Raw genomic sequence first — 26,361 nt, forward strand, 5'->3', positions numbered from 1 at the left:
CAGGAGACTAAGGCCGGAATTTTACCAGCATGCCCGCCCGAGGCTCGTAAGATCGCGCCCGAGGCCAACGGAGAATACCGTTCTGCGAGCGGTGCCCGAAATCGGCTAGCCGGTAAAATCAGGGCCTAAGGGTTCAGGCCCCCCTTGACAGAGTGCCAGGAGCAGAGATGAGAGTTGACATACTGTGGGATATTATGCGTGATGGGAGTGGAGTGGCAACTCCCTATCATGTTCAGCCAATTCTTCTGAGAGAGTTGTGAGTCAGGCTGACAACCCTCTTGTAATAGTGCCATGAGATGTTTTCAGTCAAGCTGAGAGAGCAGTGTTGTACCTTAATTCTCAGATACTTTCGACCAGTTTGCTTACTACAAGGTTTTACCCCGGTGCCCTTATTTGCAAGATGGACAAAGGACAAACACAAGTAAAGGTTCAACAAGTTTATTAATAACAACACTATTTACCCTTAAATTACCCACATAAAACAAGAGGATACCCCAGATTCAAGTTTACTACCCGCAAAGATGGTTTGGTTAAACTGCAGGCTTGATTCTCTGAGTCCCCCCTGGTCTGTCGTCACGAAGGTGCGTCTCGATGGCAGTTTCTTCCTTCCTTCCTTCTCTGGTCTTCCGGATGGTCAAGGTCGCCTCCCTCGTCGAGTCTTCGCTGCTGGTGTGTCTGAAAATTTGTTCCTTTATCCCCCTGGCTGCTTGCCTTTCCAGAAACTTCTCTGGCTTCCGGCCAATGAGGTCCCAGGAGGGGGTTCCAATACCCAGTGGGTTTCTTGATGTCTGCCTGACAGGACACCAGGGCCTGCCTCCAGGTGTCCATCTCCATGCTGTTGCTTACATGTAACTGCAGGAACTTTCGATGACAGAAAGTCTGGCCCGATCTGGGCTTCTAACAATAGGCCGGTGCATTTCAATGGGGTGCAATGATCTCCTGCTAAGTATCAGTAGAGTGCAATGATCTTTGATGGGTGGTTGATGGGTCAGGCCCAGACATGTTTGTGTATTTGTACAATTGGCCTGCCCGAGGTTTGACTGTGTTTGATTTTAATATGCCCAATTCTTTAATTTAGGATATCCAATTTTATCAGCCTTAAAAGTAGGCCCTGTTTATATCACCACAGCAGCAAGAGCTTGGTTAATGCCTCATCGGAATGACAGTGCAACCTGTGACAACATTGCACTGAACTGTCAGCCTAGATTACATGCTTTAACCCCTTATCCTGAGATAAGGCACATCTTATAAAGTACACAATGTGAAGTAATAAACAGTTGACTTTGTCTGTGGTCTCACTGCTCTTGCTGCCTCCTATTTGCAGAGGCCTTGAGGAAGAAACTGGCGGTCATGATTTGGATTCATGGAGGAGCATTTGCTATCGGAGCAGGTCAAGGCGTCGGTCTCGTAAACAGCTCTACGTACGATGGCAATGAGCTGGCCCACAGCGGGGAGGTCATCGTCGTGAGTGTCAACTACCGTCTGGCTGCACTCGGCTTCCTCAGTACCGGAGACGGCAATGGAAGAGGTGAAGCCATTTTAGTACAAACAGAATGAAGAACAATCACATTAAAACACCCTGCGGTGAACGCAGTCATCTTGGGTGTAGATCCTTTATGCAATAGTGTACAGTAAAAACACCAACTTTATTTTTCATAGCGCATTTAATATAGTGAAACATCTCAAGGTTCTCCACAGGCGTGTTATCAAACATAACTTGAGACCAAGCCACATGAGGAGATATGGTGACGTGGAACCATAGAATCCCTATACTGCAGAAGAAGGCCATTCAGCCTATCAAGTCTGCACTGACACAACCCCACCCAGGCCCTATTCCTGTAACCCCTCATATTTACCCTGCTAATCCCCCTGATACAAGGGTTAATTTAGCATGGCCAATCAATCTAACCCGCACATCTTTAGACTGTAGGAAGAAACCGGAGCACCCGGAGGAAACCCATGCACACAGGGAGAATGTGCAGACAATGACCCAAGGCCAAAATTGAACCCAAGTCCCTGGCCCTGTGCGGCAGCAGTGCTAACCACTGTGCCACAGTGCCACCCTTGTGACCTAAAGCTTGGTCAAAGAGCTGGGTTTTAAATAGCTACTGGAAGTAAGTCAGGGATGGAGAGAGGCAGAGAAGGGAGGGAATTCTAGAATTCAGGACTGAGGGAGCTGGAGGTATGTGTGTCAATAATGAGGTGATCAAATTCAAGGATGAGAAACGGGTAAGTACTGGAGGATTGCAGAGATCTCAACGATTATTGGACTGCATGAGGCAACAGAGTTAAGGAGGGGTGAAGCCATAGAGGGATAAGGATTCTAAAATCGAAGCATTATTAGGCCAGAAGCCACTGTTGGCTGGTGAGAACAGAAGTGATGGGCGAATGGAATTTTGCGTCAGTTGGGATATGGACTTCAGAGACTTTGATGAGCTGAGGTTTACAGAGGACATTGGGTGGGAGGGCAGTGAGAAGGAAGAAGAATCAAGTCACGGGTAACAGCGGCACAGATGAGAGATTCACTGGGTGCTTTAAATCAGGGTAGGCTGGGGGATTGTAAATGGACAGACTGCTTCATATCTCTCCCAACTGAAGGCAGCAGAAATAAAAATGTGGAGAAATGTAAAAGTGGCTGTCGACTTGAGTCCATAGCCTTTTGGGGGGGGTTGGGCAGGAGGGGGTGTGGAACAGAGAGACAGAAGGAAAGTTCCACATTATGTGATGAAGTGCTTCCTAATATTACCCCTGAATGATCCAGCTCGAATCTGAGGGAGACGCCTCCTTGTTCCAGACTCCCACAATTGAGGAAATAATTTCAATCTACCCTACCAAATAACTTTAAACACCTTCACTCAATCACTCCTTTATCTGTTACACCCAAGACAACAAATCTTTGCATTCATAATTCTCTTAATTTAAGTCCATTAACCCTGATAAAATTGAGATGATTCTGTGTTTCATCCTCTCCAAAGTCAACTTATTCTTCTTGGGGTTTGGTACCCAAAACTGAACAGAGTACTCCACTTGGAAACTTAGTCTAAGGTAGTCACTACTGAATCAAATCGGAGTGTTGCCTCACGGCGCCAGGGACCAGGGTTCAATTCCGGCCTTGGGTCACTGTCTGTGTGGAGTTTGCACATTCTCCCCGTGTCTGCGTGGGTTTCCCCCGGGTGCTCCAGTTTCCTCCCACACTCCAAAGATGTGCAGGTTTGGTGGGTTGGCCATTTTAAATTGCCTCTTAGTATCCAAAGATGTGTAGGTTAGGAGGATTAGCGGGGTAAATACATGGAGCTATAGGGATAGGGCCTGGGTTGGATGCTATGTTGGAGAGTCAGTGCGGGCTTGATGGGCTGAATGGCCTCCTTCTGAACTGCAGGCATTCTATGATTAGCCATAGAGGTGGAAATCCATTCAGCATCGCTCCTGTGCTCACCAACCAACAGTGGCTCCTGGCCTGGTAATGCCTCGATTTTAGAATCCTCAGCTATATATTTTTTTATCACCCGATGGCTTCACACCTACTTGACTCTGCTACTATTGCAGTCCAACAATCTTTGAGATCTCTATCACGTTGAGTAGTTAGAATCAATAAAAGGTATGTATTAAAGGGGAATCCAGATAAATACTTGCAGGAGGATAGACTAAAAGATTATGTTGATAGGGTTAGCGTGGAAGAAGACTTGTGTGGAACACAAACACTGACCAAGATTAAATCAGCCAAACCTGTGCTGTAAATTCTATCTTGAAAATTTACAGAACATAGAACATAGAACATAGAACATTACAGCGCAGAACAGGCCCTTCGGCCCACGATGTTGCACCGACCAGTTAAAAAAAAACTGTGACCCTCCAACCTAAACCAATTTCTTTTCGTCCATGAACCTATCTACGGATCTCTTAAACGCCCCCAAACTAGGCGCATTTACTACTGATGCTGGCAGGGCATTCCAATCCCTCACCACCCTCTGGGTAAAGAACCTACCCCTGACATCGGTTCTATAACTACCCCCCCTCAATTTAAAGCCATGCCCCCTCGTGCTGGATTTCTCCATCAGAGGAAAAAGGCTATCACTATCCACCCTATCTAAACCTCTAATCATCTTATATGTTTCAATAAGATCCCCTCTTAGCCGCCGCCTTTCCAGCGAAAACAATCCCAAATCCCTCAGCCTCTCCTCATAGGATCTCCCCTCCATACCAGGCAACATCCTGGTAAACCTCCTCTGCACCCTCTCCAAAGCCTCCACATCCTTCCTGTAATGTGGGGACCAGAACTGCACACAGTACTCCAAGTGCGGCCGCACCAGAGTTGTGTACAGTTGCAACATAACGCTACGACTCCTAAATTCAATCCCCCTACCAATAAACGCCAAGACACCATATGCCTTCTTAACAACCTTATCTACTTGATTCCCAACTTTCAGGGATCTATGCACACATACACCTAGATCCCTCTGCTCCTCCACACTATTCAAAGTCCTCCCGTTAGCCCTATACTCAACACATCTGTTATTCCTACCAAAGTGAATTACCTCACACTTCTCCGCATTAAACTCCATCCGCCACCTCTCGGCCCAACTTTGCAACCTGTCTAAGTCTTCCTGCAAACTACGACACCCTTCCTCACTGTCTACCACACCACCGACTTTGGTGTCATCAGCAAATTTGCTAATCCACCCAACTATACCCTCATCCAGATCATTAATAAATATTACAAACAGCAGTGGCCCCAAAACAGATCCCTGAGGTACACCACTTGTAACCGCACTCCATGATGAATATTTACTATCAACCACCACCCTCTGTTTCCTATCCGCTAGCCAATTCCTGATCCAATTTCCTAGATCACCCCCAATCCCATACATCTGCATTTTCTGCAGAAGCCTACCATGGTGAACCTTATCAAACGCCTTACTAAAATCCATATATACCACGTCCACTGCCTTGCCCCCATCCACCTCCTTGGTCACTTTCTCAAAAAACTCAATAAGGTTAGTAAGGCACGACCTACCTGCCACAAAACCATGCTGACTATCACCTATCAATTCATTACTCTCCAAATAACTATAAATCCTATCCCTTATAATTTTTTCCAACATCTTGCCGACAACAGAAGTGAGACTCACCGGTCTATAATTCCCGGGGAAGTCTCTGTTCCCCTTCTTAAACAATGGGACAACATTCGCTAACCTCCAATCTTCTGGTACTATACCAGAGGCCAACGACGACCTGAAGATCAGAGCCAGAGGCTCTGCAATCACTTCTCTTGCCTCCCAGAGAATCCTTGGATAAATCCCATCCGGACCAGGGGATTTATCTATTTTCAGACCCTCCAGAATATCCTGCACATCCTCCTTATCAACTGTAATACTGTCTATTCTACTCCCTTGCAACCCAGTGTCCTCCTCAGCTATATTCATGTCCCCTTGCGTGAACACCGAAGAGAAATATTGGTTCAATGCTTCACCAATCTCCTCCGGTTCCACACATAACTTCCCTCTGCCATCTATAACTGGCCCTAAACTTGCCCTAACCAACCTTCTGTTCTTGACATACCTATAGAACGCCTTAGGATTCTCTTTAACCCTATCCGCCAAAGTCTTCTCATGTCCCCTTTTAGCCCTTCTAAGCTCGCTCTTCAACTCCCTCTTAGCCAATCTAAAGCTTTCTAGTGCACTACCCGAGTGCTCACGTCTCATCCGAACATAAGCCTCCTTTTTCTTTTTAACCAACAAAGAAACTTTTTTGGTGCACCACGGTTCCCTAGCCCTACCAATTCCTCCTTGCCTGACAGGGACATACCTATCACAGACTCGCAGTAGCTGCTCCTTGAAACAGAGGATGGGCAAATGTGAATATGGTTTGTGAGCCAGACCCTGGCCTGCCTTTGACTTCAGTCATAGATGAGAGCTTGGTAATCTTCACTGTCGAAGCTGTTTCTTCATGTGGGAGTGAGGAACTTCAGTCCCTGCAGCAATTTACCCCAACACGAGGCATCAATTCCAGTCAAGGCAGTGGGGGAAAAAACAGGAAATAGAACATTGAAACCCAATGAACAAAGAACAAAGAAAATTACAGCTCAGGAACAGACCCTTCAGCCCTCTAAGCCTGCACTGACCATGCTGCCCGACTGAACTAAAACCCTCTACCCTTCTGGGGACCATATCGCTCTATTCCCATCTTATTCATGTATTTGTCAAAAGGCCCCTTAAAAGTCACTATCCTATCTGCTTCCACTACCTCGTCCGGCAGCGAGTTCCAGTCACCCACCATCCTCTGTGTAAAAAACTTGCCTCGTACATCTCCTTTAAACCTTGCCCCTTGCACCTTAAATCTATGCCCCCTAGTAATTGACTCTTCCACCCTGGGAAAAAGCTTCTGACTATCCACTCTGTCCATGCCCCTCACAATCTCGTAGACTTCTATCAGGTCGCCCCTCAACCTTTGTCATTCCAGTGTGAACAAACCAAGTTTCTCCAACCTCTCCTCATAGCTAATGCACTACATACCAGGCAACATCCTGGTAAATCTTTGCTGTACCCTCTCCAAAGCCTCCACATCCTTCTGGTAGTGTGGTGACCAGAATTGAACACTATATTCCAAGTGCGGCCTAACTAAGGTTCTATAAAGCTGCAACATGACTTGCCAATTTTTAAACTCAATGCCCTGGCCGATGAAGGCAAGCATGCCGTATGCCTTCTTGACTACCTTCTCCACCGGCACTGCCACTTTCAGTGACCTGTGTACCCAGATCCTTCTATCTATCAATACTCTTAAGGGTTCTGTCATTTACTGTATATTTCCCATCTGTATTAGACCTTCCAAAATACATTACCTCCCACATTTGTCTGGATTAAACTCCATCTGCCATCTTTCCGCCCAAGTCTCCAACCGATCTATATCCTGCTGTATCCTCCGGCGGTCCTCATCGCTATCCGCAATTCCACCAACTTTTGTGTCGTCCGCAAACTTACTAATCGCACCAGTTACCATTTTCCTCCAAATCATTTATATATATATTACAAACAGCATATGTCCCAGCACTGCTCCCTGAGGAACGCCACTGGTCGCAGACCTCCATTCAGAAACGCACCCTTCCATTGCTATCCTGTGTCTTCTATGACCAAGCCAGTTCTGTATCCAATCCTTCTTTTTAATCATATTTTTTAGGTAATTACGGCTTGTGGGATCAACACATGGCCATAGTCTGGGTGAAGAACAATATCGCAAATTTTGGAGGAAATCCGGAGCTCATTACTCTATTTGGTGAATCGGCTGGAGGTGCCAGTACAAGCGTGCATGTATTATCACCAGTAAACAGAGGGCTCTTCAGGTATTTATGGAATAGAATATTCTTCCTATCTGATCAAAGCTCACCAGCAATGTGCACTCCATTGTTTTTTGTAATGCGTTGTCGATTTGTTCAAATGTGAAGTACCTTATGTTTATGTTTATTTTATTAGTGTCACAAGTAGGCTTAAATTAACACTGCAATGAAGTTACTGTGAAAATCCCCTAGTCGCCACACTCCGGCGCCTGTTCGGATACACAGAGGGAGAATTTAGCACGGCCAATGCACCTAACCAGCACGTCTTTCCTTCCAAGGGAATTAACATTGGTCATCCATTCCCCAACACTGTCCTGACATACCCAGGAACTCAATTTTGCTGTGAGAAACTCGAGAGTAACACCTTGAGACACTAAAAACAATTGTGTGTTTCTTCTTCATTGGGGATGACCTTGAGCCCGTGCTCTCTGTCTGCAGGAAGGCCGGCGGCGGCTCAAGATCCAACGAAACCTGGAAATTGCAAATCTCACCAGTGAGATCGCGATTTCCAATTTCATTTGGGGATGCTGGCAGTGGCTGTTTGTGTGGGGGTTGGATGGAATGGGTCCGATGTTGAGGGGGAGGGGGCTGGGGGTCCCAGCATTGACTGTCTGGGGGGGAGAGGTGATGGCTCGGATTGCAGGGGGTTGGGGGAGGAGCCTCTGAGACCTCCGCTGTGGGGAGGTTATTTTTCCCTTTGATCGCTTTTAAACATGGCATCCCAATCTCAGTGCAGCCGGGCTTTGCCGGCGTGTTTAGGCCCCGGTCCTCACATGAAAAACGCCCATCAGTTGTTTCTGTAACTAGGGGCAGGATTTTCTGGCCTTGCTCGCCCCAAGGCCAGAAATTCCCGCCCAAAGTCAACAGACCTTTGGATGGCCCATCCCCGGACACTACGATTCCCTTGGCAGGCGAGGTGGGAAAATTCTGCCCAGAGTGTCATAAGATCGGGAGAGAAAACCGGCCTGTTTCTCTGGAGAGAATCACACTGGTTTAGAGTCAGACCCTGACACTTTGCCCTTTTTTGGTAAGATCGCGGCCGCTGTCTTTCACTATTTGGGTAGCACAGTGGTTAGCACTGCTGCTTCATAGCGCCAGGGACCCGGGTTCAATTCCCGGCTTAGGCCACTGTCTGTGTGGAGTTTGCACGTTCTCCCCGGGTTTGCATGGGTTTCCTCCCACATTCTGAAAGACGTGCTGGTTAGGTGCATTGACCCAAACAGGTGCCGGACTGTGGCGACTGGAGGAATTTCACAGTAACTTCATTGCAGTGTTAATGTAAGCCTTACTTGTGGCTAATAAATAAATAAACTTTAACTTTACTTTTGTTCATTATTTATAAATATTTTCGGAGTTGAAGGAAAAAAGCTTTTTGACCAACAGTCAGGAATTGCCCAATCAGGCAACAAAGAGTTTGTATACTTTCCAATTGGTCAGTATGGTGGGGTCTCACAAGGGTGGGTACGGTGGGGTCTCACAAGGGTGGGTAAGGTAGGAGATCAATGGTCAAAGCGTGGGGACCGAGTGGTTAGTGAGCTCTGGATGGTGCTTGAATGTAGTTACATTTCTCTTTCCTCCCCAGTACAACCTTTGAGCCTTGGGACCTTCAGGCCCTTGTTCCCCAGGAACTGCCGGGAAGCCTTAACGGCAGCAGCCAGGATTGCTCGATGCAGGCTTCTCAGGCCTGTCCACGTGTGAGGCCTGGATAGGGGTAAAGGTCTGTGCCAGGGATTCTCCTGGGATCATCCAGTCGCTTGAGAAGAGTGAGCAAAATTCAAGTCCACCATCACAAACTCTACCCCAGCGCACAGATCTGGAATTTTTTCTCATCTAACTTCCATTTCTTTTCTCACCCTCAAACTACCACCTGTCTCTCTCTCTCCCCAACCCATCCCGCCCCAACACTTCCCCGCCAACCCCACCACCCACTCCCCATTGCTCTGTAGACGTGCTATTTCACAGAGTGGCGATGTCCGGGCAATATGGGCTGTGAATCGAAACCCGCTCCGTGCTGCCCGTCGTGTCGCCCAGGCTGTGGGGTGCCCACTGGAGGATAATGCTGCCATGATGTTTTGCCTCAGGCTGGCGCCTGCCAAGGATATCATGTTGGCGGTTCGAGTGACAGAACTACTTAGCAAAGAGAGGATTGTGTTTTTTCTTCCATTTGTCCCGACAATAGATGGTAATTATTTTAATCACAAGTTACGAAAGTATCAAAGAAAGCCCACTAAAATCCTGCCCACTATACAAATGCGAGCCATTCCTTTTATGCTGTTATTTGAACATTGCCGATTTCTGCATATTATTCTTTGCTGCTCGTTTGTGTGTTAATCCATCGGGGGAGGGGAATGTGGATTCGCTGTCTGGGTGCAAAGGAGAGAGTTCAACTGTTTTTGGTGCCCCAAGAATTTTTAATTCAGCTTTGATTAAACCAATCTGCATCAGGAGATATATGGATACACAGAGCGATGGAGTAAAAGTGTTTAGATTTCTCTCTGCGATTTCCTCATTCACAGCACAGTGGCACAGTGGTTCGCACTGCTGCCTCACAGTGCCATGGATATTGGTTCAATGACGGCCTCGAGTCACTGTCTGTGTGGAGTTTGTACGTTCTCCCCGTGTCTGCATGGGTTTCCTTCGAGTGATCCGGTTTCCTCCCACAGACCAAAGATGTGCGGGTTAGGTTAATTAGAGTCATAGAGGTTTACATCATGGAAACAGGCCCATCGGCCCAACTTGTCCATGCCGCCCTTTTTATTTAAACCCCTTTGCTAATCCCAATTACCTGCATTTGGCCCATATCCCTCTATACCCATCTTACCCACGTAACTGTCTAAATGATTTTTAAAAGACAAAATTGTACCCACCTCTACTACTACCTCCTGGCAGCTTGTTCCAGACACTCTCCACCCTCTGTGTGAAGAAATTGCCCCTCTGGACACTTTTGTATCTCTTCCCTCTCACCTTAAACCTATGCCCTCTAGTTTTAGACTCCCCTATCTTTGGGAAAAGATATTGACTATCGAGCTGATCTTTGCCCCTCATTATTTTATAGATCTCTATAAGATCACCCCTCAGCCTCCTACGCTCCAGAGAAAAAAGTCCCAGTCTATCCAGCCTCTCCTTATAACTCAATGCATCAAGTCCCGGCAGCATTCCAGTAAATCTTTTCTGCACTCTTTCTAGTTTAATAATATCCTTTCTATAATAGGGTGACCAGAACTGCACACAGTTGACCAGAACTGCACACATTGGCCATGCTAAATTTACCCTAGTGTCAGGGAAATTCGTAGGGTAAATATGAGGGGTTGCAAGAGTGGGGCCTGGGTGGGATTGTGGTTGGTGCAGACTCAATGGGCCAAATGGCCTCCTTCTGCACCATAGGGTTTCTATGTTTCTATTCACAGACATTCCCAACCTCATCTGGTCTAAACAACATTAGTAATGTTGTACAGGAAAAGACTAACTGGTCCAAACAGCTGCGATCCCCTATGCATCACACTCCCACCCACCCAGTGCCATGTAATCCCTTGTGATAAATACAAAATGCAGATGAAAAATCCAGGCCAATTTGCAAAATTCCCCTTTGAACCCATTAACAGAGTGAAATAAAACCCTCCTGATACAAGCGAAAATTGGTGGATGAAGCGTGCTAAGCTGCCCTTATACATCACCCAAAACATTTGAATACATGTTCACATTGACACTCTTAGGCTCAGGTTTATGGGACATCAAGGAGCAGGCTGGGATGCAGGGGCACGGGGGTGCGGGGGGTAGAGATAGTGAGGAATGGAGTGCCCATTGCCTTCCAGCACTGCTGCCATTTTAACAGAAGTGATTGCTATTAAATATTCCCATCAGCCATCATTAATTTGCAATATATTACAATACAACAGTAACCCTACTTGTGCGATTGTGCCACAACCATAGTCGTCAGTGCTAGCACCCTCACCTCTGACTCAGAAGGTTGTGTGTTCATTCTCCAGGGTCCAGAACGTAAATTCAAATCCGAAGCTGACACTCTAGAGCATTACTGAGGGAGTGCCGCACTGCCGAGGTGCTGTCTTTCCATGAACTTCTTAAGTTCTCTTAAATCATTAAAGGTCCCTTGGCAATGCAAGCCTTTATTTCTTGTTTCACTGGGTTACCCACTGGGTTATTGGTGGGGAAGTGGTCTGAGGGGGTGGGGGGAGGGAAACGATGTGTTACCCTATGTATATCTAAAAGGAAATTGTCATGTTCCTCGATCAAGGTGTCCCTCCACTAATATATGCCACTCTCTTTGTTTTTGCCTCTATTCAAAGTATTGACTCCCATCATTCTGGTTACAGGTGACTTTCTCCCTTCTGAGCCAGAGACCCTGTTTGAGAATAGTAGAGATATTGATTACTTGCTGGGCTGTAACAGTGGAGATGCCCATATGTTTGTATCCGCCTGGTTCCCTGGAGTGAATATTCCTTTTGGAATCAGTGAAGCTAAATTCCGAGCAGCGGTGGAAAAGGGTGTGGGTGAGTATCCAACAGGCTCGGAAGCCCATTTCAATAACTCGAGTGACTATTATGTAACATTTCAGAGGAATTCAAGGGAAGTTCCCAGGCTTCCTCGGGATATGGCCTCCCTCATCAATATACCCCTTACTCAGTCAATCAGAACTTACACCTCCTGACAGCAGGTTCCATTGTGGGCCATGTAAAGGATACAGGTATCAATTCTGGAGGGGACGGATTAGTCATCATCCGATAGTTCCATTGGGAGCTGCAGAGTTGGGACCATTCTGTCCTAATGAGTCCCAATTCTCAGGCCATATCTGCTGCATGGTTAATGACTTTAACTGGTTCTGGTGCTGTTCACATCAGACACAATATGGGTCAATATCACAAGGTCATACTGGTTACAGCCATGCACTCTAACACAGTGCATTCTCCAAGATACTTTCCAGGTTGTCCACAGCCAAGAAAATCCCTTTGTGAAGCAGTTGAGAGGATTAGGCTAAAGCATGGCATAAAGTTTTATTCTAAGGCAACACATTGGCACTTAGAGGTTGCAGTAAAGATCGTAGTTGGCTGTGAAAAGCCTCATTAATGTCTTTGTCATCTCTAGCCGTGACAAATCAGCTATCCCGACAAGAGTCTCATCTTGCATCCTTCGTAAACTTGAGCTCATTAACTTGAGCCCACATCCAATTCCACATCATGACCCATTCATCCATCTGGCCTGTGCTTGTCGAATTACATTGGTTCCTGATTGAGCACCGCCACAATTTTCAACATAACATCCTTATTTTCCAATCATTCCTTGGCCACAGCCCTCTCTATTTCTGTAACTCCCTCCAACCCTACAACCCTCCAAAGATAACTGCATGTCTCTAATTCTTGGCTCTGCAGTATCTCTGATTTAAGCACAACACCATTGGTGACCAAACCTTCCTGCCAGAGACCAAGGGCGGAATTTTCTTGTGATGTCCGCCACAGGAATCGTAGCGGGTGGGACACGGACCATGCAAAGGCCCATGGACCTCGGGTGGGATTTTCCAGCTTTGGAATAAGCGCAGCCGGAAAATCCCGCCCCAAAACTCTGAAATTCCATCCCTATACTTTTCTGCTTCTCGCTCTCTCTCTTTCCCCTTTTAAGACCTCCTTAAACTTGTTAAAATCTAGCAATTTGATGAAGCTTTGGTCCATGTTCCAATATCCCTTTTATGTGGCTCATTGTCGAATTGTGATTGATAGTGCTTCTGCAGAGCACATTTGGACACTTCACGATGTTAAAGGCATTATATCAATGCACAATACAGAAGCAAAATACTGCGGATGCTGGAAATCTAAACTGTAAACAGAAAATGCTAGAAACACTTAGCAGGTCAGGCAGCATCTGTGGAGAGAGGGAGATGATTAACATTTCAGGTCCTTTGTTCTTGTATATGTTGCAGGTTCCTTGGGTGAGGCAGCTGTAGAGTCAGCTATATTCGAGTACACTGAATGGGAGAATCCAACGCAGTTTTCCAGAAGGAAGAATTTGTCGCAATTGTACACAGATTTCGAATTTTGCAGCCCAGCATTCAGCTCTGCTCAAATGCACGTAATGACCAGTAGGTGAGAAAGTCATAGAATCATAGAATCCCTACAGTGCAGAAGGAAGCCATTCAGCCCATCGAGTCCACACTGACCACAATCTCACCCAGGCCCAATCCCCATAACCCCATGTATTTACCCTGCTAATCTTCCTGACACTGTGGGCAATTTACCATGGCCAATCCACCTAACCCACACACCTTTGGACAGTGGGAGAAAACCAGTGCACCCAGAGGAAACTCACGCAGACACAGGGAGAACGTGCAGACTCCACACAGACAGTGACCCAAGCCGGGAATCGAACCCGGGTCCCTGGCGCTGTGAGGCAGCAATGCTAACCACTGTGCCACCGTGCCGGTGGACGTGGTGCTCTACCCAAAGTCAGTAAGTGCAAATTGCTGAGCATGCCATGGCGACTGTCATTCACTTTAAAGATAGATTTTTGCTAACCAAAAGTACTAAAGGCTATGGAGTTTGGGCAAGTGGATGGAATTAGGGTACAGATAATTAATTACCTCACTGAATGGTATAACCAGTGTGAGTGCCCCGAGTGGAAATTTATTTATTATTCTTTTATGGGATGTGGGCCTCACTTGCATGGCCAGCATTTATTGCCCATCCCTAATTGCCCTTGAACTTTGTGGCTTGCTGAGCCACTTTAGAGGGCAGTTAAACATATGAAACTGCTAAATATGGAATATGGAGCTTTCTCCCTCAAATAACTGTTGAGGCTGAATTGTAAATTCCCCAAACTGAAGTTTATAGATTTCTGTTGTGCCAGGAGATGAGGGTTATGGAACCAAGGTGGGTGGATGTACTGAAGAACATCTGTGAGATTCTAATTGAATGATGGGATAGTGTCAAGGGGCTGAATGGCCTATTCCTGTTCCTATTCCAAATTCCTATGCTGTTGAAAATACTTCATTATAGTTGCAAGGGTAAAGATTGCATTTATATATTAAATCTTTTTTCCGCCTAGAAATGCCAGTCGGACATACGCCTACCAGTTCTCATACCCGTCTAAGATGCCAAATATGATCTGGCCAGAGTGGATCGGTGCCCTTCATACGGAAGAGCTGCAGTTTCTCTTTGGTAGACCCTTTTCCATGCCCAAATCCTACAACCAGCAGGAGAGGGAGCTGAGCCGGGCCATGATGAACTACTGGACCAACTTTGCGAAAACAGGGCAAGTGGAAGGAGCGAGTGAATACGTGCAGAATGGGTCCAGTGGTGACTTGGCAAAGCCGGGCTCACCCAAACAACAGAGGGTGCCATTGGCATTCCTGGTGACAGTGGTGTAGTAGGTGGAGCTCTACACAAAAGGGGCAAATATGATGAAGCTGAGCACGTGGTTAAGAAATGTTTTATTCTTTCTAAAAGTCGAGTGTACGGAGTCTCCAATAAGTGAAGTTCAAACATACTTGTTTCACACACTTGCCCTACAAAACAGGGGTACATCCTTTGTAAGGCTTGCAGTCAGGCCCATAGTGCAAACACAATAATGGTTGAATGTGAACCTTACCAATCACAATTCGCCTGCAGACAATTCAGTGAAATCCATTTAAGATGGGAGGTATCCTTGAAGGTGAATAAATCACTCAGGTTTATATTCCAGGCTGCTGAAGGAAGCCAGGGGAGGAAATAGCAGATACTCTGAGGGTCATTTTCCAATCCTCACTATCCCACTAGATACAAGCGATGTCCCAGAGGATTGGAGGTCTGCGAACATTGTACCACTATTTTAAAAGGGTGAGAGGGAGAGGCCAGAAAATTATAGGCCAGTCAGTCTGACTTCAGTGATGGGCAAATTATTGAAAACAATTCCGAGAGACTGGATAAATTATCACTGAGAAAGGCACGGATTGAACAGGGATGGGCAACATGGTTTTGTTAAGGGAAGATCGTGTCTTACCAACTTAATACAATGTTTTGAGGAAGTAACAAGGAGGATTGATGAGGGTAGTGCAGTGGATGGTGTCTACATGGATTTCAGTAAAGCATTGACAAGGTCCCACAATATAGACTAGTCAAAAAAGTGAAATACTGGTATACTGGGGGAGGTGGCAGGTTGGATTCAAAATTGGCCCAGTGACAGAAAACAATGGGCGGCACGGTAGCACAGTGGTTAGCACTGCTGCTTCACAGCTCCAGGGACCCGGGTTCGATTCCTGGCTTGGGTCACTGTCTGTGTGGAGTTTGCACAGTCTCCTCGTGTCTGCATGGGTTTTCTCCGGGTGCTCCGGTTTCCTCCCGCAGTCCAAAGATGTGCGGGTTAGATTGATTGGCCATGCTAAAATTGCCCCTTAGTGTCCTGAGATGCGTAGGTTAGAGGGGTTAGCGGGTAAATATGTAGGGATATGGGGGTAGGGCCTGGGTGGGATTGTGGTCGGTGCAGACTCGATGGGCCAAATGGCCTCTTTCTGCACTGTAGGGTTTCTATGATTTCTATGAATGTATGATCCTGCGAATGGAAAATGTTTTCTCGTGGTGTTCCACAGGGCTCAGCATTGGGGCCCCTGCTGCTTGTTGTATATATTAATGATTTAGACTTAAATGTGGGAGGCATGATTGGGAAATTTGCAGATGAAAAAAATTGGCCATGTAGCTGATAGTGAAGAGGATCGGTGTCAGCTCCAGAATTCCATCAATGGTTTGATTGAATGGGCAGAGAAATGGCAAACTGATCTCGATCTGGAAAAATGTGAGGTAATGAATTTAGGGAGGGCAAACAAAACAAGGGAACACTCAACAAATGGGAAGATATTGAGAGGGATTGAGGAAGTGAGAGACTTTGGAATACACGTCCACAGGTCCTGGAAGGTGGCAAGACAGGTGGACAAGATGGTCAAAAAAGCATATCGAATGCTTTCCTTTATTGGGTGAGGTATTGAATACAAAAGTAGGGATGTAATGATGTAACTGTATAAAACACTGATTCGGCCACAGCTGGAATTTTATGCACAATTCTGGTCACCAAATTACATGAAGGACGTAATCGCTCTGGAGAGAGCGCAGAGGAGATTTACAAGAATGTTGCCAGGACTTGAAAATTGCAACTATGAAGAGAGATTGGATAGGCTAGGGTTGTTCACCTTACAACAGAGGAGGCTAAGGGTGACCTAATTGATGTGTACAAAATTATGAGGGGCCTGGACAGGGTAAACAGGAATGAAGGGTCAGTTATCAGGGGGCATAGATTTAAGGTGGTTGGTAGAAGGATTGGAGGGAAATGAGGAAAAGCTTTTCCACCCAGAGGGTGGTGGCATCTGGAATTCACTGCCTGAATTGGAAGTTGAGGCTGAAATGTTCAACTCATTTAAAAGGTACTTGTATCTGCATCTGAAGTGTTGTAAGCTGCAAGGCTATGGACCCAGTATTGGAAAGCAGGTTTAAAATGAATGGCTAGTTTCCTTTTTCTCCTTTCTGGCTGTCACAGACACAATGGGCTGAATGGCCTCTTTCTGAGGGCTGAATGGTAACTTTCCTATGGTTCCATAGGTTGATTCTATTTGAAGGTCTAAACATAGGTTCCAAACATTCTCCTTAATTCTTTTCCTGCCACAGAAATCCTAACCATCCTCAGTCAGTTCCTATTAACTGGCCAGAGCACAGCATTGGGAAACATTATATGGAGCTGAATGTGAACTTAGACCAAGGATCAGTGGGCAGCAACCTCAGAGCAAAGTAAGACTACAATTTCCACATGTCCGTTTTGTAATGTCACTTGTCCAAACACAGAGGGCACCTGATTAATTTGATGCTTTACGTCCAACAGGCAGTTTGCAATGTGGAATGAGCTGATCTCAAAGATGGTTGCCAGGAACCGTGAATGCCTTCAGGACCAGATCCAAGCTCTGAATGGGACAGCCCCAGTGCTAAACCCACCAATTGTCACAATTCAACATGGTCAAGTAAAAGGTACAAAGGCAAGCATTCTAACAGCTCGAGGTAACAACATAACACAATTTATTGAGCACAATTAGCCTCTGAGCACACTTGCAACAAAAATACTGATTTCCGTGTACGCTGCCCAAAAATGACATGCTTGCAATCTGTCCTCATTCCATTAGAATGGCATCTGTGGATCAGTGGTAGCAATCTCATCACTGAGTCAAGTGTTGATGGGTTCAAGTCCCACTGCAGGGACTCAAACACAACATCCAGGTTGACTCTCCTACACCAGGCTGAGGGATTTGATTTAATTTATTATTGTCACATGTATTGGGATACCATGAAAAGTATTATTTCTTGCACACTATACAGACAAAGCATACCATTCATAGAGTACATAGTGGAGTAGGAAAGGAGAGGATGCAGAATATAGTGTTGCAGTCATAGCTAAGGAGTAGAGAATGTGCAAACTCCATACTGTCCGTGTGGAGTTTGCACATTCTCCCTGTGTCTGCGTGAAACAGGATGCTCTGGTTTCTTCCCACAGTCCAAAGATGTTCGGGTTAGGTTGATTGGCCATGCTAAATTGACCCTTAGTGTCAGGGGGATTAGAAGGGTAAATATGTGTGGTTACGGGAAAAGGGCCTGGGTGGGATTGTGGTCGGTGCAGACTTGATGGGCCGAATGGCCTCATTCTGCACTGTAGGGATTCTATGATTCTATGAAAGAGAGTAGAGCTTTAAAAGCATTGGACAAGAGTAAAAGATTGAATTAGAGGGTATGCTGGGTACAACTCACAAGAGGTCACCACACTCCAGCATGTGCTGCACTGTCAGGGGCTGTTTTCCAGATGATGTACAAGATCTTCTGGCTGTTCATGCCAGTGGGATCATCCAGTCCTGCTGACGGCGCACCCCTGCCGTGAGTTTCCCGATGGCGTGGGGTGGATTCGGTGGGAAATCCTATTTATAGCGGCAGGACCAGAAGGTCCTGCAGCTGGCCAATGGTGGGCTGCCTCCGTCGCCGACAAACGCACTGCAGTGGGGGGCGGATAGAGAAATCATCCGAGATGTCCAGCTGAGGCTCAGGCACATGTAAAATATCCTGTAGCAGAAGAACAATACTGTTCTCCCTGGTGTCATGGCCAATATTTTTCCCTCATAAAACATCATCAAACAGATTACCTGGTAATTACCTCATTGCTGGTCGTAAGATCTCATGATGTGAAAACTGGTTGCTGCATTTTCTATCATTTGAGACCAGTGAAAATTATCTTGATTGCAATGACTCTACTTCAATGTCATAAAGGAAGAGTTGCATTGATGTAGCACCTTCAATCACCTAAGGATGACCCAAAATGGTGAAGGACTTTTGAAGTATAATCACAGTTATGAAGCAGCAGCTGATGTACACAAGGAAGTATCCCACAAACAATAATGAAATATATGACCAGCCCACCTAATTTAAGGTCTTCATTGCTGATAGACGCTGTCCAAGTCAACTTCCCCTGCAGTTCTTCGAATAAGGCCACAGAGTCTTTTACAGTCACCTGAGGGTAGAGATTCAGTTTAATGTCTTATCAGAATGTCTCTTCTGATGACGCAACACCTTTCAGTGCTGGACTGAAATGTCAGACGAGATGGCATACTCAGGTGTTTGATGTGGGACTCAAACCCGTGACCTCTGACTCAGAAGCCACCGAGCCAAGCCTGACATATTAAATGCCAGTCTTCACAGAGAATGGAGAGCTGCCTCTGTTACTCGCTGAGCCTAAGGATTCAGTATGCGTCCCCATGGTGATGATGTGGAGATGCTGGCGTTGGACTGGGGTAAACACAGTAAGAAGTCTCACAACACCGGGTTAAAGTCCAACAGGTTTATTTGGTAGCAAAATCCACTAGCTTTCTCCCAGGGAGACCATGCAGACCCTATGACAACGGATGAATGAACACCGCTCGACAATCACCAGGCAAGAGTGTTCTCTTCCTGTTGGGGAACACTTCAGCGGTCACGGGCATTCGGCCTCTGATCTTCGGGTAAGCGTTCTCCAAGGCGGCCTTCACGACACACGACAGCGCAGAGTCGCTGAGCAGAGACTGATAGCCAAGTTCCACACACATGAGGACGGCCTCAACTGGGATCTTGGGTTCATGTCACATTATCTGTAACCCCCATGACTTGCCTGGGCTTGCAAAATCTCACTAACTGTCCTGTCTGGAGACAATGCACATCTCTTTAACCTGTGCTTAATGCTCTCTCCACTCACATTGTCTGTACCTTTAAGACTTGATTACCTGTAAAGACTTGCATTTCAACCATTATTTTGTAAATTGAGTTTGTGTCTTTATATGCACTGTTTGTGAACAGAACTCCCATTTACCTGACGAAGGAGCAGCGCTCCGAAAGCTAGTGGATTTTGCTACCAAATAACTGTTGGACTTTAACCTGGTGTTGTGAGACTTCTTACTGTGTTTTCCCCATGGTGAGGCAGCTGCATGCATCGAGAGGCAAACATGAAGCAAGTTAACAAGCAGATCAGCCATGATCTTACTGAATTGCGGAGAAGGCTTGAGGGGCTGAGTGGCCTTCTCTGTTTGTAAATTATTCTCTGATGGCTTCACACAGCAAAGGAACTGGGAATTGAAACAAAAGTAGCTAAAAAAAAAGCTTCACAGGAAATGGATCCAATCAATTATTCAGAGTCCCTAGGTGTTACTTAAAACAACAATGATGTACTAATTACCTCTCAAATATAAAAAGCTCCCTCTGCATATTCACCTGCAAGGACATATCCAAAATAAATATGGAAAGATTGAAGCTGATAAAACATTTTGGTCTATCATTAGTTTTGAATACTTATAACTCAATGTCCCAATGGGATTTTCAACTTGCATTTCAAGTATTACACTTCCGCTAAAGTTCATTTTCAGAATTGTGAATTTCTTCAAGATTACTGTGACAAAATGAAGCCTTGTAGCCATACTTCATTATAACAACCGGAACATGAAGATTACGCTTGATAATTTGAACAAATGTGGAATAAATTGGGGCCATGTTGGAGCTAAGAAGTTTTTATTTTATTTATTTATTAATGTCATAAGTAGACTTACATTAACACTGCAGTGAAGTTACTGTGAAAATCCCCTAGTCACCACACTCCAGCGCCTGTTCAGGTACATTGAGGGAGAATTTAGCATGGCCAATGCACCCAACCAGCACATCTTTCAGACTGTGGGAGGAAACCGGAGCACACAGAGGAAACCCACGCAGACACGGGGAGAATTTGCAGACTCCGCACAGACAGCGACCCAAGCCAGGAATACGAACTTGGGTCCCTAGTGCTGTGAGGCAGCAGTGCTAACCACTGTGCCACTGTGCCGCCCCAGGTAGAGAGAGACAGAGCACAGGTTCCCCTCTCTTCAGCAGAGAGCGATGCATGACTGAAAACTGAAGAGGGGGCAAGAAATGCTTGACAGCTATGACCAATGCATTTTATTTTCAAATAACAATTGAACCATGATTTAAATGGTCTCCTACCATAAGTTTAGAAAGAGTAAAAACACTTCCATTTAAGCAGCAAATTTGATTTTGTTCATTCACAAATTTAGAGAGGTACAGGATTGATCTGTCTTGGAGCATTTGTGGCCAACTGCACCATTCTGCATGGCAGTGAGATATGGAAGATCAAGAAGGGGAGGGCACAGATTTGAAGTGATTTGCAAAAGAAGCAAATGTGATGTAAAAAATAACTTTTTCATGCAACAAGTGGTTCGGGGCCACAGTGCACCGACTGGAGGTGTGGTGGAGGCAGATTCAAATGAGGCCTTCAAAATGAAATAGCGTGCAGGGAAATGGGGAAAAAGGCAGGGGACTGGCACTAAGCCATAATGTTCGTTTAGAGAGCTGTTGTAGACATGATGGGCCAAATAGTAAAGGAATTTAGGAATTAAGGGTTATGGTGAGCGGGCGGGTAAGTGGAACTGAGTCCACAAAAAGATCAGCCATGATCTTATTGAATGACGGAGCAGGCTCGAGGGGCCAGATGGCCTACTCCTGTTTCTAGTTCTTATGTTCTCATGTTAAATAGCCTCCTTCTGCACCGTAACAATTCTGTGCTTCTGTGATGGAGAGCAGGTGGTAGGGAGGTTAACCCACAGCCTGAGCCTGGGCACTGCATTTGGCCTCAGTTCCCAGCATGGGTGGGTGCGGCGGGGGGGGAGCTCGATGAAAAAGTCATTCAGGGTGCGACTCCCAGTTACTGACCACTCCTGTAAAGGCATGTGAGAGGACATCAGGTCAAAACAGGATTCAGCCCATATGTGTTGCCTCTTTCACTGTGATCAAATAGCTTGTCAATGTTCCCTTTCTTGGCTTAGAATTGGTCTTTCAGTGAAATAGCAGAGAGCAGTGGAACCTTACCAAACTACAACAATAATTAGCAGTTCTATTGTGCCATTAATGTAGCAAAATGCAACCAGACAGAAATTGATACCGAATGAAAGGAGGGGATGTTAGGCCAAAAGCCTGGTTAAACAGACATGTTTTCAGAGTGAGGAGAGAGAGAGGTAGAGAGGTGAAGATGTTTGGGAGGGAATCTTAGAGTATAGCAGAGCTGAAGACATGGCTAGCAACAATGAAGTGAAGGAAATTGGGTATGTGGAAGAAAGCAGGAGAAATTCGAAAGAAGATAGAGGAGATGAACAGTTTAAGTGAAGTAACAGCTTTTCTAATACAGGAGGAAGTATCTGCTCATGTTTATTAGTCAGGAAATTGTATTGGGAAATTGCTGGGATTAAAACCCTCTGCTCTGCATCCCAGGCTACTTAAGGAAGTGCCCCTGGAAATAGTGGACACATTGGTGATCATTTTCCAGAATTTTATTGTAATAACTCCACAGGGGCGAAAGTCCCGTCACCAAGTTACTTTATTTACACAGTACATCTGTACACAGCCAGCTCTCCAGATGCTCCCTGCTGAAATGCAGGCTGGGAGTCTGACACACCTGCTTTAAATAGGGAGCATGAGGCTCCCTGATTTAACCATCAATTATGACTCATCAGGTAGTTCATACTCTCGCAAGCCAACCTCATTAGCCTGGCTGAAGTCATCACCTCTATAGACTCTGGAAGAGTTCCAGTGGATTGAAGGATAGCTAATGTGGCCCCCCTTTTTAAAAAAGGAGGGAGAGAGAAAACGGAGAATTATAGACTGGTTAGCCTGACATCAGTGGTGGGGAAAATGCTGGAGTCAATTATTAAGGATGTAATAACTGAGCATTTGGAAAAGTAGTGACAGGATCAGTCCAAGTCAGCACGGATTCACTAAAGGGAAATCGTGCTTGACAAATCTTCTGAAATTTTCTGAGGATGTGACCAGTAGAGTGGACAAGGGTGAACCAGTTGAAGCTGTGTATCTGGACTTTCAAAAGGCTTTCAACAAAGTTCCACACAAGAGATCAGTGAGCAAAATTAAAGCTCATGGTATTGGGGGTAATGTATTGACGTGGATAGAGAACTGGTTGGCAGACAGGAAGCAGAAGTGGGAATAAATGGGTCCTTTTCAGAGTGGCAGGCAGTGACTAGTGGGGTACTGCAGCGTTCAGTGCTGGGACCCCAACTATTCACAATATACATTAATAATTTGGATAAAGGAATTGAATGCAATATCTTCAAATTTGCAGACAACACTAAGTTGGGTGGCAGTGCATGCTGTGAGGAGGATGCTAAGAGGCTGCAGGGTGACTTGGACAGGCTGGCTGAGTGGACAAATACTTGACAAATGCAATATAATGTGGATGAATGTGAGGATATCCACTTTGGTGGCAAAAAGAGGAAGGAAGATTATTATCTGAATGGTGACAGTTTAGGAAAAGGAGAAGTGCAATGTGACCTGGGTGCCATGGTAGAACAGTCGCTGAAGGTTGGCATGCAGGTACAGCAAGTGGTGAGGAAAGCTAATGGCATGCTGGTCTTCATAGCAAGAAGATTTGAGTATCGGAGTAAGGGTATCTTGCTGCAGTTATACAGGGCGTGGTGAGGCCACACCTTGAGTATTGTGTGCAGTTTTGATCTCCTAGTCTGTGGAAGGACATTCTTGCTATTGAGGGAATCCAGTGAAGGTTCACCAGACTGATTCCTGGAATGGTAGGACTGACATATGAAGAGAGACTGGATCGACTTGTCTTGTACTCACTGGAATTCAGAAGAATGAGAGGGGATCTCATAGAAACATATAAAATCCTGATGGGACTGGACAGGCTAGGTGCGGGAAGAATGTTCCCGATGTTGGGCAAGTGCAGAACTAGAGGTCTAAGTATAAGGGGTAAGCCATTCAGGACTGAGATGAGGAAGAACTTCTTCACTCAAAGAGTTGTGAACCTGTGAAATTCTCTACTACAGAAAGCTGTTGGGGCCAGTTCGTTAGATATGTTCAAGAGGGAGCTGGACATAACCCTTGTGGCTAAAGAGGTCAAGGGGTATGGAGAGAAAGCAGGAATGGGATACTGAAAATGCACGATCAGCCATGATCATATTGAATGGTGCTGCAGGTGCGAGGGGCTGAATGGCCTATTCCTGCACCTATTTTCTGTGTTTTTATGTCCTCACAACAGTACTAAACAACTGGAAAGTGTGGGTAATTTAGAGTTCCAGGGACTTGAGCATGTAATCCAAGCTGACACTTGAGTACAGTACCAAGGGAGTGCTGCACTGTCAGTGGTGCTGTTTTTGGAGGAGACATCAAACTGAGCTCCTGTCTGCCCTCTCCGGTCATCACAAAAGATTCCAGGGTAGACATTTGAAGTCGGGTAAGGAGTTTTCCTCAGTGTCCTAACCAATAATTAACTAGCTCTCAACCAAAAACTAAAACCAGTTTTTCTGGTAATTAGTGCGCAGTTGTTTGTGGAACCTTTGTAATGACCTCAACATGACCCATGAGGTTGGCCTCTTGGAGTACGAGCTCCCTGGTTGAGGTAATGATTTCCTGCCCAATCAGGGAGTCTCACCTGTATATATATATATTGAGGAGTGTCAGGATTCTGACTTTGTACCTGAAGTACTCTTTGGAATGGAATGTAGTTTGTAAATAAAGGGAATCTGGTGAAGGGACACCAGCCTTTGAGGAGTTATTCCAACCTTGCTGTGCGCAAATTGGCTGCCATGCTTCCTACAACAGTCCAAAAGTCTTTCACAGGCCGTAACCAGCTGAGGCCATGAAAGATGCAATGTACGTGCGAGTCTTTCTTTCCTTTTGCAAATTGAGACTCCTCAGAAGTCTGTGGGGCTCAGCACCTCAGCTAAATGGAACGAGTGAAAATATCGATGCCTGTGACCTTCCCAGGGCTGGCAGGATGAATGGTTTCCTGCCTAGCAGCCGCCAGTTTAGACTGAGGCAAAAATAAATGTCTGTTCAGGTAAGTTTACTTGTCGACTGACTGAGGTAAAGCTTTGAGTGAAAGCCAGCTCAATAAAAGTGGATGAACTGGCAGGAACTTTTCAATGAATCCGCACTAACTCTGGTCCAACCAAAATAAACTCAGCTAGAGGACGCTCAAGGTTGAAGGAGAAAAGAAAATTCTAGAACTGTGGCTAGCCATATCCTCAGTGCGTTGCCATCATGTTTAAAACTGTCCCAATGTGAAGTTTGTTAACAATGCCCTTTTGAAAGATTTTTGTTTGGTATCAGTGAACCGGTTTTCTCATGAACAAATGTTGTGTTAAAGGACAGCAGGTTAAAGAAAAGTCTTCAAAAGGAAGCCAGCCTCAGCAGGCGGTTATTGATGGTAATGATAGCACATCGCTCCCCTGTCTAGTGATGTCGCCTCGGGAGATCATCGTATGTTTTTCTGACCTGGTTCACTCTCTCCCCTCCTCCCAGATTAGTACACAATGGTTTGGCTGTTTCTGAAATAATAGAACTTTCTGAAACAGTAATCCTGGCGATTGAAAATAGCTGAAGGACGTTTTTAAAAGTGTCGATTACTAAATGCTTCCAGTGCATGGATTTCGGGCCTATTCCAGAGGGCTGAACGCATATTCCAGCCTGACGCTCCAGTGCAGCACTGAGGGAGTAGCACACTGCCAGTGGTGCCACCTTTCGGATGAGATGCCAAATCGAGGTCCCCTCTGCCCCCTCAGGTGGGCATGAGACACTCGATGGCATTAATTGGAAAACAATAGGGGAGTTCTCCCTAATGTCTTGACCAATATTTAGCCCTCAATCAATATCGCTAAACAGGTTATCTGTATTATTGCTGTTTGTGGGAACTTGCTGTGCACAAATAGGCTTCTGAATTTCCTGTATTATAGCAGTACATCATCACCTGCAGAAGTATTTTGCGTTGTCCTCAGGCCTCTGAAGGGGCATATAAGTTCCTTCCTTCTTAGATACATCAATAATGGGGCGGCAAGGTGGCGCAGTGGTTAGCACTGCTGCCTCACAGCGCCAGGGACCCGGGTCCAATTCCAGCCACAGGTGACTGTCTGTGTGAAGTTTGCACATTCTCCCGTGTCTGCGTGGGTTTCCTCAGGTGCTCCGGTTTCCTCTCACAGTCCAAAGATGTGCAGGTTAGGTAGATTGGCCATGCTAAATTGCCCCTTAGTGTCCCAAGATGAGTACGTTAGGTGGATTAGTGGGATAAACGTGTGGGGTTATGGGGATAGGGCCTGGGACGATGCTGTGTCGGAGATTTGGTGCAGACTTGATGGACCAAATGGTCTCCTTCTGCACTGCGGTGATTCTATGATAATTTTATGATTTTTCTACATGTAAAATAAATCTGAAAAGCATGAAACTTAAGGTGCAAAACAGAACTAGATATCTGAAGGGGAAACCATTATTTCCCACTGAGTTCAGCATCTCCTGGTGCCAGCATTCTCCTTTGTGCTTCCCTGGTGGTCTAGTGGTTAGGATTCAGCGCCTTCACGGCCTGGGTTCGATTCCCGGTCATGGGGTAGCACGGTGGCACAATGGTTAGCACTGCTGCCTCACAGCACAAGGGACCAGTGTTCAATTCCCAGCTTGGGTCACTGTTTGTGCGGAGTCTGCACATTCTCCCTCTGGCTACGTGCG

At 45.9% G+C, this 26,361-nt stretch overlaps 1 protein-coding gene across 1 annotated transcript in view; it reads left to right on the forward strand.

The window, feature by feature from the left end:
• LOC144481213 (uncharacterized) overlaps positions 1-26,361 on the forward strand; it is a 69,476-nt gene that overhangs the window by 19,794 nt on the left and 23,321 nt on the right. Inside the window, exons 4-12 of the mRNA XM_078200731.1 lie at positions 1,325-1,528; positions 7,174-7,336; positions 9,277-9,512; positions 11,662-11,838; positions 13,260-13,422; positions 14,381-14,701; positions 14,782-14,805; positions 16,966-17,085; positions 17,177-17,319. Coding sequence (XP_078056857.1) covers positions 1,325-1,528; positions 7,174-7,336; positions 9,277-9,512; positions 11,662-11,838; positions 13,260-13,422; positions 14,381-14,701; positions 14,782-14,805; positions 16,966-17,085; positions 17,177-17,319 — 1,551 coding nt within the window. The remainder of the gene's footprint in view (positions 1-1,324; positions 1,529-7,173; positions 7,337-9,276; positions 9,513-11,661; positions 11,839-13,259; positions 13,423-14,380; positions 14,702-14,781; positions 14,806-16,965; positions 17,086-17,176; positions 17,320-26,361) is intronic.

Source organism: Mustelus asterias, chromosome 2 (genome assembly GCF_964213995.1).
Source record: "Mustelus asterias chromosome 2, sMusAst1.hap1.1, whole genome shotgun sequence".
Classification (NCBI taxonomy): domain Eukaryota; kingdom Metazoa; phylum Chordata; class Chondrichthyes; order Carcharhiniformes; family Triakidae; genus Mustelus; species Mustelus asterias.